The 17933-nt window shown below is 38.7% G+C and overlaps 1 protein-coding gene across 1 annotated transcript in view; it reads left to right on the forward strand.

Annotated features, from left to right (window-relative positions):
- EFCAB5 (EF-hand calcium binding domain 5) overlaps positions 1-17933 on the forward strand; it is a gene marked incomplete at both ends in the record, with an annotated part of 99697 nt that overhangs the window by 53894 nt on the left and 27870 nt on the right. The window contains 6 exon segments of the mRNA XM_079798673.1: positions 1841-2055; positions 3200-3356; positions 11184-11473; positions 14177-14346; positions 15301-15529; positions 17514-17666. Coding sequence (XP_079654799.1) covers positions 1841-2055; positions 3200-3356; positions 11184-11473; positions 14177-14346; positions 15301-15529; positions 17514-17666 — 1214 coding nt within the window.

Below are 17933 nucleotides of genomic sequence, written 5' to 3' on the forward strand. Positions count from 1 at the left end.
TCCTCAGTGTGGGGCATATAGGATCAATGATTCTCTCTCATCATTGATGGTTCTATCTCTCCTTCTTCTTTTCTGAAACCAATAAAAATATATTTTTTAAAAATAAAGATTTAGCCGAAACCGGTTTGGCTCAGTGGATAGAGCGTCGGCCTGCAGACTGAAAGGTCCCAGGTTCGATTCCGGTCAAGGGCATGTACCTTGGTTGCGGGCACATCCCCAATGGGGGGTGTGCAAGAGGCAGCTGATTGATGTTTCTCTATCATCGATGTTTCTAAACTCTCTATCCCTCTCTCTTCCTCTCTGTAATAAAATCAATAAAATATATTTTAAAAAATAAAATAAAATAAAGATTTATAAGATGAATGTTTTAGTGGTAGTAGGCATGTGCTATTGATGAAAGTTCTTTTGCTTAAAAACATATGCGTTATTATGCAGTTTTTTAAATAATTAAATGGCCCAACAGCTGCTTTTAAGCTATGATCCAGGTATACAAAAGGAATGATATTAGATATTACTACTCAATAGAAATAATTTCAGCTATTCCTCTCCCTGGTAGTTTCACATCCAAACATGTGAAACAGGTGAGAATATAGATTGTTTTTGAAGACTTATAAAGAAAGATCTACTCAACAGAGAGAGCAAAGAGTAGCTTTTATTTAACAGTGAGTGTTCCAACCAGTACTCATATTTTACTACAATGCTATTTTATCATTTTTACCTTTAATTAGATCAGCATTATTTTCTTTCTTTTTTTATCTTTATTGTTGACAGCATTACAGATGTCCCCCTTACTCCCCACCACCCAGTTCCCACCCTACCCTAGACCTTCACCAACCTATTGTCTGTATTCATGAAAACAACAACTATGGGAACTTAAGACAGCCACTAGAAGCTGAAAGATTATTTTATTCCTATCTGCAATTTAAAAAATTTTAAGTCTTGGTCAAGTAATAAACTTCTTACCCTCAAAATATTTTGGTGAAAATGTATGGCATCAGTCAAGCTCTTATAGCCTGCTAGTTCATGTTCTTTTTCTCCTGGTCTTCTTTATTTCAATTTTGCTCTACTATTTGGAAAATAAACTGCATGAGTGAGTATTTTTAAGTTATGTCAAATCTCTTATAGAAGTCATAAGGGCAGGAATGATTAACTCAATGAATAAATCAAACATAAGTCACTGGGTTGAATTTTATGAAATATGTTTCATGTTAGAACATTGAGCTTCATGATAAATATAGTAAAGATTCGTGGGGAAGGGGTTGTAATGGTGGTATTTACAGACTTATTTAACTGGCAAGTCCAGGTTGCAGCTGGCTTCAGGCACAATTGAATCCAAGGCCTCAACAATAGCAGCAGGGCACTGTCTTTCTGCCTCTCAGCCCTGTTCTCTGTGTGTGACTTTCAGTTTTAGGTTGTTTTTTCCATACTGTGACAAAGATATCCATGAGAGTATTTCTAAGCCTACAGCCTACCAGTTCAGGAATCAAGAGTATAAAAAGAGGGGTCCTTCCCCCAATTGTTTCCCCAAAAGTTCTGGATTTAAATTCTCATTGGTCTATAGTGTATCACATTGCTGTTATATATAGATCATTGGCCAGACCTATGTCACATGGCAATCTTTGGGGCATGGATGGGGGAGGTTAAGTACTACTTGACTTACCTAAACAGATAATGGGTAAGAGATGTTTTGTCAAATAAAAAAGAAATGGTGCTGAACTCATGAAGGGGGCATGGATTTCTGACAGGAAAATAGTAGCATATGTCCATTATAATAAATACTCATGTATTTTTTAATCTTTGAGAAAATTGTCCATTTTACTGTATGTTTCCTGCTTTATAGACCTACATTCAATTATCAGGAATATTCAGTTTTACAAAGAAATGAAAGGAAGGAGTGCCTTCAATGGAGTTTCCCTTAATCTGCTCCAGTTTGTGCAACTCCTGGAGACATTTGTTGGTGAAGATGTCCCTTTGAGTACCAGTGAAACCCTCACCTCCTTTTTCAAGTGGGGCTATGCTGAAACAAAAGAAGAGAAAATAAGTGACTTGGAAGAGGTGAGTAATATTGTTTATCAATGAAACAAGTGAGGTCACTATGATTAAATTTGTCAACCTCAGTAGTTCCTAGTGTGGCTCTTCTTTAAAAATTTACAACTAAACGTATCACTATTTCAACAAGCATGGCCATTGAATATTTTATTTTATTGTCAAATAAAATGAGTACACACTCCAGAGAACTCATTCCCTAATAATATCATGATTAATGATGGCAGGAGATGGTTTATTGGACAGCCTTGTTTTTCTTTCACTGAAGCTTGAATAGCAGACTCTATGGAGCAAATATGTGTGTGAACAAAGATATCGCATGTGTGTGTATCTGTGTGAGTGCATTTACAAATGCACATACCTAGGGTTCATTTACGGCTTGAATGTATCATGTGCATTGCATCAGGTAGTACATATTTTGTAAGAAATTACTACTTACTTAGGTGTAGGTAAATGCACACACATTAGCTGATATAAACAATTTATGTGCTCATATATTAAATAGGTAAATTAGATTTACCAGGCATATTCAGTAATCTCAGCAGCCTTATGAATCTTCTCAACCTAATTCTAGAGGTGATATCCCTTTTGCCTCCTCAACAGCAGTTCCCCATTTAACCAAAAGGTATATATTCACTTTGTTTCAGCAATTAAATATATCTAGATATTAATTGCATTACTGTTGAATTGATATAATTAACCTAGTAAAGAGTATAAAAGGTAATTAATGCCAAGTTAGGTCAATGTTAAATATTTTTTTTAAAATTTTAACAGTCATTTTTTATTGTTTGAACACTGCCATTCATCCCCCTTCACTACAAAACAAATCCCACCAAGAAGCCAGGCAGAGCACCCCCTGTGTTTATCATATTCCTGAACCAGCAGCGAGGGAGTGGAAAGGAATGAATTAAAGATTCTTAAGGAGTGTAGTCTTCTTTCTAAATTAATGTGTTTTGATCCAATGCAGAAACAGAGAAAAGGTACATAGAGGATTGAAATTAAATGATTCACTTTCCTATTAATATCATGCTTAGTCCCAAAGTAAAGCTGTTTTTATAAAAAGTGCTGCACTTTTTTGGGAATAAACATAGGGTGCCAGCTAGTAGAATAAACAGCAAGTCTTCTGTGCTTTGTTAACTTGTTTGTATCCTAGGCTATACAAAACGCTTCCCAAATTCGACGGGGACTTCTCCTAGAAGCCCTCTTTCAGTTGTGGGACAGTGATGGCTCAGGTTTCTTAGATCTGAATGAAGTTGATGAACTCTTGTATACATACAAGGAGGGAATGGAAAAAGAAGCTATGAAGACAGGTAAAAGTATAATAATTTTCTTATTTAAGTAAACAACTTGGCTTCAAGTTTCCTGGTAGTATGATATATATACAGTTAAACACTGGTTGTTCTAAAACCTTAAGATACCACCTTCACACTTGCTAGTATGGCAACAAATTGCTCAGCTTTATTAAGATACTAGGGGCCCGGTGCACGAAATTTGTGCACTGGGGGTCGGGGGTCCCTCAGCCCAACCTGCCCCCTCTCACATACTGGGAGCCCTCAGGGGATGTCCTACTGACGGCTTAGGCCCACGCCCCACAGAGAGTGTACCTAAGCTGCAGTCTGGCCTCCCTTTGTGGGAGGCAACCGGACTGGTCAGGGGAAGGCACCAGCCCCATCACCCCACTGCTGCAGCCACTGTCAGTCACCGCAGCCAACAAGGTGTTTTCATCAACACGGACTCCAGTCCCTTCACCAAGAAAAAATGACAACTTCCTTTAGGCATTTTCAAGATGTGTCTTTCATAGGATATGGATTTATTTATTTATTTTATTTTATCCTCACCTGAGGGTATGTTTCCATTGACTTTTAGAGAATGTGGAAGAGAAAGGGAAAGACAGAGAGAAACACTTTGATTGGTTGCCTCCTGCATGAGCCCTGATCTGGGCCCCGGCCAGGGAGGAGCCTGCAACCTAGGTACATGCCCTTGATCAGAAATGAACCCAGACCCTGCTGTCGGCAGGCTGAGGCATTATCCACTGAGCCAAACTGGCTAGGGCAGGATATGACATTTCTTAGCCTTCCAGCAGCGGACCTTCATTTTTTTTCCCCAGAAGTGTGGTGGAAAAACCCTAGATCACCTTTTTGGATTCTTATTACCCAAGTTACTAAGAATATTACCAGTGGCATACAGGAAGCTTAGCCAATGTGCAGTCAGAAAAGGTGTTTCCTCTATAGTTCACACCAATGGAGGGCTGGGCCCTGCCCAGGCCTAAAGTCTCTGGCCGAAGCTTTAGGCCTTGGCAGGCCTCTCCAGCTCCCTCTGATCACCGGCTCAGCCACTGCCCAGGCCTGCCCAGACCGAAAGCCTCTTGGGCAGGAGCAGACCCCCAGCTCCCTGCCCAGGTGATACGCTGGTGTACCAGGCGGAAGAAACCCCCAGCTCCCTGAAATCGATGGCAGGGGGTCCACTCGTGTACCAGGCCAAAAACCTCCGGAGGCTTTTGGTCTGGTGCTGGAGTGGACACCCAGCTCCCCGCTTTCGATGGCAGGGGGTCCACTCACCATGCCCACCATCCAATCAGAGCAAGGAGCTGGGTGTCCGCCACGCCCACCATCCATGAAAGCAGGGAGCTGGGTGTCCGCTCCAGCTCCAGGCCAAAAGCCTCTGGCAGAGGCTTTTGATCTGGTGCCAGAGCGGACCCCAGCTCCCTGCAATCCATCGCAGGGGGTCAGCTCAGGGTGTCTATGTATGCAAATTAACCGCCATCTTGGTCGGGTTTATTTGCATACTCGCTCTGATTGGCTGGTGGGCATGGCTTTGGCGTAGTGAAGGTGCGGTCAATTTGCATATTACTGTTTTATTAGGTAGGATAACTGACTTATAACACTGTGTAAATTTAAGATGTACAACATGTTGATTTGATACACATATATTGTGAAATTATTCCCATAGTAGTATTAGTTAATACCTCCATCACCTCCCATAATTACTATCTATCTTTTTTGTTGTGAGAACATTTAAGATCTTAGCAACTTTCAAGTGTATAATACAGTATTGTTAACTATAGTCACTATGCTGCACATTAGATCCCTAGAATTTATTCATCTTATAATGAAACTAGAGGCCCGGTGCACAAAATTCATGCACGGGTAAGGTCCTAAGGCCTGGCTGGCGATAGGGACTGATGGGGGCCTTCCTTCCCCCGGCTGCCTGTTGCTGGCCAGGGCCTTCCTTTGTTTTGTGCCACCCCCTGGTGATCAGCACACATCATAGCGAGTAGTGAAACTCCCAGTCGGTCAAACTCTCGAGGAGACAATTTGCATATTAGCCTTTTATTATCTAGGATTTTGTACCCGTTGACCAACATCTCTTTATTTTCCCTACCCCCAGTTCCTGGCAACCACCATTATACAGTCTGTTTTTACAAGTTTGCCTTTTTTCAATTCCACATATAAGTATTTGTCTTTCTCTGTCTGACTTATTTCACTTAATATAATGCCTTCACAATCCATCCATGTTGTTGCAAATAGTAACATGGCTGAATAATATTTCATTGTATATATCATATTTTCTTTATCCATTCATCTGTTGATGGATACTTAGGCTGTTTCCATGTCTTGACTATTATGAATAATTATGTAGTTAACATGGAAGTACAGATATTTCTTTGAGATAGTGATTTTGGATATATACCCGGAAGTGGAATTACTGGATCATATGGTAATTCTATTTTTAGTTTTTTTAGGGACCTCCATCTGTTTTCCATAGTGACTATACCAATTTATATTACCATCAACAGTGTAAAAGGGTTCCCTTTCCTCCACAACTTTACCAAAACTTGTCTTTTATATGATGGCTGTTTGAACAGATATGAGATGATATCTCATTATGGTTTTGATTTGCATTTCCCTGATTATTAGTGATATGGAATATCTTTTTATCACTGTTTGGTCATTTTCATGTCTTTGGAAAAATGTCTATTTCGTTCTTTGGCCCATATTTAATCATATTTTTTTTTTTGCTATTGAGTTGTATACATTCCTTATATTTTTTGGATTTTAACCCCTTATTAGATATACTTGAAGCCCATTGCACGAAGAGATTCGTGCAATAGGCCTTCCTTCCCTTGGCTTCCAGCACCGGTTTTCCTCCACCACCTGGGACCCAGGCCTTCGCTCCGGCCAGAGTCTGCCTTCTTCGTCTTTGCTGTAGACTCGGGCCGGAGTCTGCCATCTTCATCTTCACTGCAGACTCCAGCTGGTTCGTCTTCGCTGCTTCGCTGCAGACTCTAGCTGGAGTTTGCTGTCTTCATCTTTACTGCAGACTCCTGCTGGAGTCTGCCATCTTCACTGCAGACTGCCGTCTTCGTCTGCCATCTTCGTCTTCGCTGCAGACTCCGGAGTCTGCAGTCTTGTCTTCGCAGTGGCACTCCGCTTCTGTAGACCCCTTCACCCCCTGCCCTCCCTCTCATAGCAGGCGTCCTGCCCCGCCTGGCCACTCCACACCTGGAGCAACTGGGCGGCCCCCATCTTTGGCCTTCTAATTTGCATACTCACTCTGATTGGCTGTGGGTATAGCAGAGGTACGGTCAATTTACATGTGTGTCTATTATTAGGTACGATGATTTGAAAGTATTTTTTCCTATAATGTAGGTTGTCTTTTCATTTTATTGTTTCTCTTGTTGTACAGAAGCTTTTTTAGTTTGATGTTGTTCCATTTATTTATTTTTGCTTTTGTTGCTTGCATAGTATGGCATTCTAAATAGAAATAATTAAGTTTTAATGGGAAATAACAATTGTTGGCAAGGATGTGGAGAGATTGGAACCTTTGTGTCTTTTTGGTGAGAATGCAGAAAGTGTCTGAGCAATCAGGAGTGGAATATGTTGTAGAGTGTTTTGCCCAAAATCTTAGCTCTAATGGTTAGATTCCTTCTATGTACCTGAGTATGCTCAGTCTTGGGGTTAAAAGAATCCAAACCATTACACAGTTCTGCTTATTTTCTCTTCTTGTCTTATCTCTCTGCCTTGACAAGGTCTGATTCACTTCACAAATCTGGAGGGCTTGCAAGTTTCTCCTGAATTTACTAACTTAACTTATTCTTCTAAATGACTTTCCTCTTCTATATTATATTTTTCTCTTCTGATTAATTCTTCCCAATCAAAAGCTACTAAAATTCTTATTCTAGTATAATTCCCTCCTTCATTTGGTTAGATCCATAAATGGTTATACTCTTCCCTGGGTTTAAGGGTTTTATCTAGTGACTTTGGCATACCAGATTTCTAACTCTTAAAGTATATAGTGCACAGCAGAAGGAATGATTAGGATTAACATTCTTCAGCCCTAAGTTTATCCATTGTCATGTGTTTTTAATTAACTATGTCTTTTGCAAACTTTACATTACACTACACTACTTTCATAAACTGCATCCAAAAAGGATTTACTTAATGAAGTTTTGAAAGGTGTAATGAGGTGGTTTTATAATATGGGCAAATTTCATAACACAGAACCATGTTCTACAGAGGAAAGAACATTACACATGGTCAGGAGTGCTAGGTTCCAATACTGGATCTTCCACTACATGGTCATGTGAGCAAAGGCAAATTATTGAATCTCTGTAGATCCAGGTGTCCTCATTTGTAAAATGAAGGAGTTGGACACTATGAATTCTGGAATTTAAGGAACCTGAGGATAATGTTATAAGGATTTTCTAATATATATGATTGGAGGACAGCAGTAGAGATAGGTACAAAGCATAAAATGAAATGGGTTAAGCCAAGCATACAAAAATGAGGAAAGAAATGAGGAGGCAGAATCTGCTGCCAGAAGAAAATGTCTGCAAGCAGGAAGAACCAATTATTCTCTCCAATAGTAGACACATACAAAATGACTCTCTCTGAACACATCTTGGTAGCCACCAGGCCTGTGGAGATAACTGCTGAACTGATGATCATATGGAAGCTGAAAGGCAGATTTTGTTTCTTAAAAAAGGAAAAATTTTTAAATTCAAACATTAGCTAATAACAGATTGAAAAACCTTTTAGACAGCTCTTTTTTATTTGTTTGTTGTTTTTTCTCTGCCCTTCTTATATATTTCTGTGTCCAAGATTAAAAATTGGGGTTTAAATAGGATAATATCACAGAATTAGAAATTCCTAGAAATGTTTCTGCTGGTATCCTCAAAATGAAAGTTTTCTATATGGAAAGGGCAACTTGAAACTTTTACACTGTAATTTTCCCTTTTTATTCCCATCTAATATAGTCTAATCTTTTGAGCAGAAATATCATATATATAAAAATCTGTAGAACATGTGACCTGTCTACACTGTAGAATTTAAGAGAAAAAATTTATCTTCCTCCATTACTTCCCATGGAATAGCTATTAACATTTGTTGGATATGTCCTTTAGTTTTCTATTAAATTATAAAATTTGCTTTAATATATACATTGCTATTTAAGTAGGGCATTTAACTCTCTTAAAATTATAACATTTCGGTGAGTCATTCTGTCACCAAATTCTCACATTTATTTAGAAAGTCTCATTGAAATACTCAGTGTTCCTTAAAGAAACTGAAATCTGGACAAGTGGTTAGTGTAAAACTATTGCTGTTTCTTCACCCTAGAACAAGGAATCTTTAAGAAACTCCTCAGTCTTTCCTTGATTTCCATTCCTTGCCATTTATTCAGATTGCAGGCAGATTTGTTTGTAATTTTTACTTCTTTTAGGTTTGTCTAGTATTTCCTCATGATTAAATTTAGGTTGTTCATTTTTGGCAGGAATGTCATATAAGTGATGCTGCGTTCTTCTCATTGAATGCTATTAGAAATCTCATGATAAAATTATATCAGTCAGGTTCCTCCATTTTAAAGTTACTCCTCTTTCCCTTTGTAATTAATAATTATTTTTGCGGTTATTTTGAAACCATATAAACATTCCATTTCTTGTCAAACTTTTTGTTTATTCATTCATAACAGTATGTATTCAGTTTTTCCTATTTTATACAGTGGGGTATAATCCAACACTATCGTTATAATGCTCATATTTTTTTTATTTAACCCATGTGAGTCCTTTCAATCTGTCTCCTATGTCCTTCTCTCCCCTCCAATATTTTATTATGAAAAATTTAAAACATACAGCAAAGCTGGGAGAATTTTACAGTGAGTATCTATATATCTACTACCTAGATTTCTATCATTAACATTTTACCAAACTTTTTTATTATCTATCTATTTATCTCTCCATCTCTCTGTCCTTCCATCTACTTCTCTTATTTTTGATGCATTACACGTAAATTAGACATCCATATACTCCTCCCTAAATACTTCAGCATACATATCAATAATTAGAGTTCAATATACGCTAACAGTTTTTTTTTCTTAACAAAGTGTTTTAGCAAAAATGGACGTTAGTGGTTTATGTGATGGAAAAGTCCATGGCTAGTTCAGGACACCACCAGATTTGGGAGTTCAAATAATGATTTTAGGACAGGTATCTGCTTCTTTCTCTTTCTCTTTCAGTCTGGTCCTGTTCTCTTCTATGTGTTGACTCCACTTTCACACATTCTTTCCACATGGTGGTCAGGTTCAATCTCACATCCCAACAGGTTTATTCAAGTTCAGTGAGAATAAGAAGGAAAATGTCCTCTTCCTAATAATTCAAGTAAAGAGTCTGGCATTAGTCTGGACTAACCCAGCTACTCTGGTGAGGGGAATAGGTGTCCTGACTGGCTTAGAGCTGAGATGCATGCTCCACCTCTAGAACCTCTACTAAGTGGAACCTCTCTTAAACATATGATGTGAGGTGGGAGTGGAGTAGTTTCCCCAAGCAAAATATGGGATACAGTTGCTAGGAGAAAGATGAGTGGATGCTAAAGAGCAAAAATCATATAAGAAGATGACTAAAAGAGGCAATATTTGTTAATTGTCAAATAATATATTGAATGTTATTATCTTTCAGGTGGAAGCCTTCTTGAGCTTTAAAGAGGAAAGGTGCATACTCTATGACTTATTAATTTATAATAAATATCAAATAAATTTACACATGTACACCAAGAGACATGTACAAAAATGCTCATAGCATTGTTCATAAGAGCAAAATATTAGAGACAACCTAAATGCCCATTGATAGGAGAATAAATAAATTGATGATGGTATACTTACAAAATGACATACTATATAATGGTGAAATGAATAAGTCATAGCCACAGGAACAACACAGATGTATATAGTAGCATAATGTTGAATTAAAAAGCAAGCCCCAGAAAAGTACATATAGTATGATGTCCTTTTTCTAAAGTATACAAAAAGATAAAATGAAACCACATATTGTTAGAAGCACACACACAATAACACTATTGGGAAAAGAAAAGGAAGGAAAAGATAAAGCAAAAGCAAAATTTCAAAATACTGGTGCGGGGATGTGGATAAGCAGGGAGTGGAACAATGGCAAGGGCATAAAAGATGTAAGTTATTGGTAATGTTTAGGCTTGGTAGTAGATTGTGATTGTATGCTAAAAAAATAAAAGATAGATGTGGGTGCAGAAGTGTGCAAGGCATAGTCAGGGATCATGAATAGAAAGGGGATACTGAAATAAATAATTCCTATATGGTATTATGGGAAAATATTCTTAGAAAAGGACTGGATCCAAATATACTTTGAACCAAGAAATTGCATAATTCGAGTTGTGTTTTAATTTAATTTTATAAATATGTATTGAGCCTTACCATTGGTAATTCACTTGTAAAGTGATTAATACTGGTTTAGTATTATGGAAGCAGGAATGGTGAGGAAGATACATTGTCATTGACTAACAGGAGAGAGTTAAGTAGTCTATTGGAAATGGATGGTAAAATGTAGGGTGGAATGAAAGTTGACCCTGGAATTTCGCCTGACTAGGTGGTAGAATTAAATAAACAAAACAAAAACAGGAAAGATGACATAGAACTCATCTTGAGTTTATCATAGGAATTCACTGTAACATGTTGCGTTGGGCTTAGATGCCTTTAATATACCTGATTTTCCATTGGGGGAAGGGGTGACAGTTGTCAAGAGACTTCAGTTTGCTGTAAGAGGAGAATGAAAATTTCTTCCACAGGTAAATGAGCTTTTGGTTAGTCCTTGGTTTTGTGTTTATATCTTTCAGCTAAATTACACATCCAATTTCCAAAGCCACACCCTGGTCAGGAAGTGAGGTTGTCTTCAAAACAGTTTCAGAAATACATAGAATTGGTTGTATCTGAACTCAGGGGCAATGAAGACCAGGTTCTGGAAAGCCTTGTGGAGTTTCTGATGACCAGCTTAGAAAGAAGCCATTTTGAGGGTTTGAGGAATAGTGCCAGACGAAAGTGGCTGCACCAAATTCAGCATGCTGCAGAAACAAGTGGGGTATCCCTGGAGCCAGTGTACACTGAGACCTTTAAGGCCCTCACACAGGTATGTTTTCTAAAATGATACATAAAAAGAAAAACTTCCTCACAGTAGGTGATATTCAATGTAAAGGAGGAGCACACTAAATTCTCTTAAAATTTGCTGGGTATTGCGATAGATGGTTTTGGTTTTTTTTTCTCTCTTTTTAATACATTACAATGACCTAAAGCCTAGGGAAGATGCAATTGGAATGACTACAGGTTGGCAAGGCAGACTCAGAGAGGAAACGTATAAAAGACAGAATTATGTCTTGGGATTTCTAATTTCATTTGTGCTGAGATTCAAATAAACCTAGAACAGAAAATAGGCTGATATTTTAAAAAATACCAATAGGGAGATGTGGAAGGAGATCAAACTATATCTCCTTTGCATGATGTTTTGAGAGGCAGTTCAAAAAAGAGCTATTTAAAACATAAAGTTATTATAAAATGGAATCCAACACCCCCAATCTATACTAATAAAAGCCTAGGTCAGGAGTCCTCAAACTTTTTAAACAGGGGTCCAGTTCACTGTCCCTCAGACCGTTGGAGGGCCGGACTATAGTTTAAAAAAAAACTATGAACAAATTCCTATGCACACTGCACATATCTTATTTTAAAGTATAAAAACAAAACGGCAAAAACACCTGCATGTGGCCCATGGGCCATAGTTTGAGGACGCCTGGCCTAGGTGGTCCTCGTGCCCTCACACAACACCCTCACATCATCACAAGATGGCCGCCACAAGATGGCCACTATAAGATGGCGAGCAGGGGAGGGCAGTTGGGGGGAAATGGGCTGGCAGGGGAGGGCAGTTGGGGGCTATCAGGCCAGCAAGGGAGGGCAGTTGGAGGCGATCAGGCCAGCAGGGGAGCAGTTAGGCATCAATCAGGCTGGCAGGGGAGTGGTTAGAGGGCAATCAGGCTGGCAGGCAGAAGCGGTTAGGGGCAATCAGGCAGATAGGTGAGCAGTTAGGAGCCAGCAGTCCCAGATTGTGAGAGGGATGTCCAACTGCCCGTTTAGGCAGTCAGACATCTCCCGAGAGGTCCCAGATTGGAGAGGGTGCAGGCTGGGCTGAGGGACACCATCCCCATGCAAGAATTTTGTGCACCAAGCCTCTAGTTTTTCATAACACTGCCTAGAAACAAGCTGAGACTATTACAGAATCATGTCACTTAAAACACATGACCACCATGGGCCACTGTCCACAGCTTTGCCATCCCTCAAAACTTCCAGCTTGCTGCTCCTCCCAAATAGAAATAATAACATGGCTATCTTCTACATATATCACAGATTCCTTTGATCCAGGGAACCTTGTCATTCGGCTCAGCTAAATAGCAACACTTGATTATTGGAATCATGTCCTGAATGGCTGAAGTTTCTAATGTAGTTTGAAATGGTGTGACTAGGAACAGGAGACCAATAAAAAAAAAAAAAAAAGAGCTATTACTCCAACTTGCTTCAAAGATCTACAGTATCCCAAGAGAAACCTCACTATATTTTTGTTACTCTATAGACTTTTATGTAGAAAAGGAGAAATAAAGACCGAAAAAAAGGCACAAAAAGCAAACCTAAATATATAGAAAGATGAGAAAAATATCAAGGAAAGTATCTCTCATGTCCCCCAACTTATGGATGTGTTCAGTATATGTATTAACACATAATATTCTTGGTAACATAATAATATTTTAGGTATAGAGAATTTTCAGTTATTTCAATAGAAATAGTAATTGCATAAAGTCTGCAATCTCAGGCCCCCAAAAGATCATTTCCTAAAATGACATAAATCAAATGTCATAGCCAATCTATGTTAAGAATTCCTTCAGAACATTTTTCCACGTTCACATAATAGTAGATTAAGGTTAATAAATATGAGTAAAATGAAGCCATTTTCTTGCCCCATCTCTCTAAAATAAATACTTTTAACTGAAGCCCAAACAATCTAACTATAGTTCAAATGGATATAAGTTTTTTCAAATATATATATTGGTGAGAGAGAGAGAGAGAGAGAGAGAGAGAGAGAGAGAGAAGGGAGAGAGAAAGAAAACATCATTTTTGTTGTTCCACTTATTTATTCACTGGCAGATTCTTGCATGTGCACTGACCAGGGGTTGAACCCACAACCTTGGCATATCAGGACAACACTCTAACCCAAGCATGTCAAACTCACTTGCGGTCCACAGACCATGAGTTTGACATGCTTGCCTGAGCTACCTAACCAGGGCCAAAGGGATCCAAGTAGAATATAAATATATTATATATATTATTGACTTCAGAGAGAAGGAGGAAGTGAGAGGGAGAAAAGCGACGAGAGAGAGAGAGAATTATTGATCGGCTGCCCCTACATACCCCACAGTGAGGATAGAGCCCGCAACCCGGGCATGTGTCCTGACTCATACGTCAACATTCAACCACTGAGCCATGCCAGCCAGGTGGGATCCAAGTTTTAAACCTCTAAATTTGAGTAGGCTTTGAGATTTATTTATTTATTTTTAGTAAACCAGTCTAATTGACATAAAGTAAATCCATTACACTCACTAAAACTCAGGTTTGGGGGACAGCTATGGAGCCAGTGTACACTTTTCTTCATTGCCCATAAATAGTAATATCTTCATTATTTATTCATGAAAATGAAATTATTGGGGTCAAAGGCACAAACTGGCTAATGGAGGAAGATGTGATTAAGAGAATAGCTATTGGCAAATACATGATCAGCAACATTTTGCCATAGGATGCTCAAGTCCATGGAAATAAGAAGATCAGTGCTCACATTTCCCTCTTAGAAGAAAACCGACTACTGCCTGATAGAGGGGCTGTCCTATTAAGGAATGTAGCTTGTACTTTAGATGATGCTCCATTTGTACTGAACAAAGTGCTCTACAGGGACATGAAGGGAATCAGGTAAGAATTTCTTGGAAAAGTTGATTTTACCCTCCTTTTAAAAAAATACGTTTTGATTTTTAGAGAGAGGAAGGGAGATGTATATATAGAGAGAAACATCGACAACATCGACGAGAGAGGAACATCATTATCCATCGGCTGCCTCCTGCATGCCCCCTACTAGGGATCGAGCCCACAATTCAGGCATGTGTCCTGACCAGGAATCCAACCAGGGACCTCTTGGTTCCCGGGTTGATGCTCAACTGCTGTGCCACATGAACCAAGTGATTTCACCCTTCTTTAAAAAAATAGTAATTTCCATTCTGAAGTAAGTTAGCATTGAAATCCTAGAGAGAAATGCCTCAGGTCACCAATGCTTCTAAAGTAGAGATGATTGCTTTCTAATCTCAGGTGATTTCACTTGATCGTTTCTAGAGTTTACCTGGGCATTGATTGGCCATGTAGGGATTCTGCTTTACAATATCAGCTCAATTATTTCTGCCTTATCTTTATAGTATGTCTCCTGAGTCCTGGTTATATATGCTTTCTCCGTTATGATCTAAGCTTGTTTTTTAAATCTTTCTTTCAAGTCAGACTCTCCAAACTGGTAATTTTATGAGTTCACTTCTCTGACATGTAATGCCAATGATTATGAATGGAGAGTTGATCTAGTTTCTTTTTTTAAAAAATATATTTTATTGATTTTTTACTGAGAGGAAGAGAGAGGGATAGAGAGTTAGAAACATCGATGAGAGAGAAACATCGACCAGCTGCCTCTTGCACACCCCCTACTGGGGATGTGCCCGCAACCAAGGTACATGCCCTTGACCGGAATCGAACCTGGGACCTTTGAGTCCGCAGGCCGACGCTCTATCCACTGAGCCAAACCGGTTTCGGCTTGATCTAGTTTCTTACACGGTTTAACCTAAAGCTCCTCCTGTGCCTTTCTCCCATCCTCATATTCCTATTCCTCAGCTTTACAGTAATAGATAAAGGGAAGCCAGTACATGTCCCTCAAGTTCAGCACCATGGGAACATTTTCTTCTGGAACCATTCCCGCAAGGAGAATGATAAAAATGGATCATTCCTGGCTCTGCCTCTTCAGAATGCATATATGAGGATCTTTGGGGTCCTGGCTGTTGATACACTAAGAGATCCCCAGAAAATAAACATCTTCTTGCCTCATGAGATCAAATTCTATCAGGTAAGTCAGAGAAGGATTCTTCCATAACAATGGTAGGATGGCTTCTCCTTTTATACTTTTAAAAAAAGCAAATATGAAACTAAATGAGGGTAAAGCTATATATGTAGATAGGGTTGTCATATGGTTCCAGTTCCCTGTGTATATGTGTCAGTATTTTGAGAGGTTCCGCATTTCACATGGAAGAACAGTCAGCTTTAGTTGTACAACTATGCCTCAGAATCTCTGGGAAGATTATTAATATGTCCCTTGCATTAATCATAGAGACAGAATTTTATACTGTAGAACCTAAATCCAACTATTAGACCACTAAGACCCACATAGTCAGACTGAACTTTTAGAAAGAACATATTTTTTTTTATTAATAGTGGAACCTAGAAATCCTTTGCTCTTTCCACAAATGGTGCTAAATATGATATGTGATTCCATATCTCTTTATATCAGTGTTATAATGTTTGAGGATAAAGAATGAAGAAAAATGCTTAAGTTTTAGGCACTTTTAAAACTGTACAATAACTGGATCATTTCTACAAACATTTACATTTAATTTTATGAATAGAAATTGCAATGGAGGAAGATTGAAAGCCTTTATGGAGGCAATGGACATACTATAAAACCTTTATAGCGGCAATCAGGAACTTGCTCTAGCCTTATCATTTGTTTCCCTGTAAGCCCCTGGCTCTTTATATTTATTTACCATTATTTTAAAATTTCTCTTCTCACTGGGTAACTGGAAAGTGGTAGAATCTTTTTTCTCTGGACATCTTTTAAATAATAAGGTTCATTCTCATCTGACATAATGATATGAAGATATTTAGAAGCAAAATGGAGGAGTATGGAATTATCAGTAGGTGAACTAATACACAGCCTTGTTAGAGAACATGTCAAAATGAATTATAAATAGATTCTCTAGTCCTTGGAGGTAAAGGCTCCTGTATTATTACCTTAGATGCCTTGGGTCTTAATATAAAGTACATATATACATATTTTAAACCTATTTTTATCAATTTCAGAGAGAAGGAGGAGGGAGATAGAGAAACATCAATGATAAGAGAGAATCATTGATTAGCTGCCTCCTGCATGCCCCACACAAGGGATCGAGCCCACAACCCAGGCATGTGCCCTGACTGGGAATCAAACTGTGATCACCTGGTTCATAGGTCAACCACTGAGCTATGCCAGCCAGGCATATATTTTTTAAAAATATGTTTTTATTTATTTCAGAAAGGGGAAGGGAAAGGGAAAGAGAGAAAGAAACATCAATGATGAGAGAGACTCATCAGTCAGCTGCCTCCTGCACACCTCACACTGGGGATCCAGCCTGAAACCCAAGCATGTTCCCTGACTGGGAATCATCCATGACCTCCTGGTTCATGGGTTGTCGCTCAACCACTGAGCCACACCATCTGGGCTACATATATTTTTGAAGACTTTGTGGTTCCTAGAGTTTCTTGACAACAAGACCACAGATGGGTATTAAGGACTTTCCATTGCTTCTCTATGGAACAGTATTTTGTGCCCATAAGAAGACTGTGCATGTTGCAAGCTTTGGAACCCAGCACATCCTGTTCTGCTGACCTGATAACAGTAGCCATGTAAAGATACAGACATTAATATTGCATCAGATCAGGGCACTCCTACCCACCTGTCTAAAGCTGGCATTCATCTTAGCTTTTAATCATTTTTTCTCATTTCAAATTTTATTTTGTTCTTCTGACACTATTTTCTGATTGCACATATCACAAATTTCACTGGATGATTATCAGGAAACATATAAGTTGTGTGGATCTTATGGTAGATTTCTTTTTACACCTCTGATTTCTTGATGATCCTTTTTTTCATAGTAGAAGCTAGAGCACTACCTTTTGAGAAGTAATTTGTAGGACACAGATTATCATTAGTGAAAAAGATAATCCAATGGATACATTTCTAATTATTTTGCTATTTTTTAAAAAAAAACGGCAATGAAAATATTCTGTCTCTACAGGGTGTTGCCAATGTCTTTAGCACTGCCTATCACTACGTCCACAGCCGGGAGCACATCCTGCACGTTGTGATCACTGGCATTAGCTGGCTCTACAACATCGTACCAAGCATTAACTCCATCACTACATACTTCATTGAGCCTAGCCCAGAACAGGTAGGCAAGGCTTGGCAGTGTTAGACCTTCCCAGGGTAACAGAGTTTCTAGATGTTATTGTCTTGCTGATATTTTAAAACCATATTTAGTTAGCTATTAGGCCAACTGGGGACATAGTTCCCATGACACAAACTCAAACTTTCCACAGTTGAGTGGCAGGAATCCATCTCATACTGCCTTAGGCAAAAAGGGGAATTGGTTGACTCATGTGACCAAAATGAAGAAAGGACAGACATCAAGTTGGCTTCTAGGATGACCAGATCCAGG

This window comes from Cnephaeus nilssonii (assembly GCF_951640355.1).
Source record: "Cnephaeus nilssonii genome assembly, chromosome: 19".
NCBI classification, from domain to species: Eukaryota; Metazoa; Chordata; class Mammalia; order Chiroptera; family Vespertilionidae; genus Cnephaeus; species Cnephaeus nilssonii.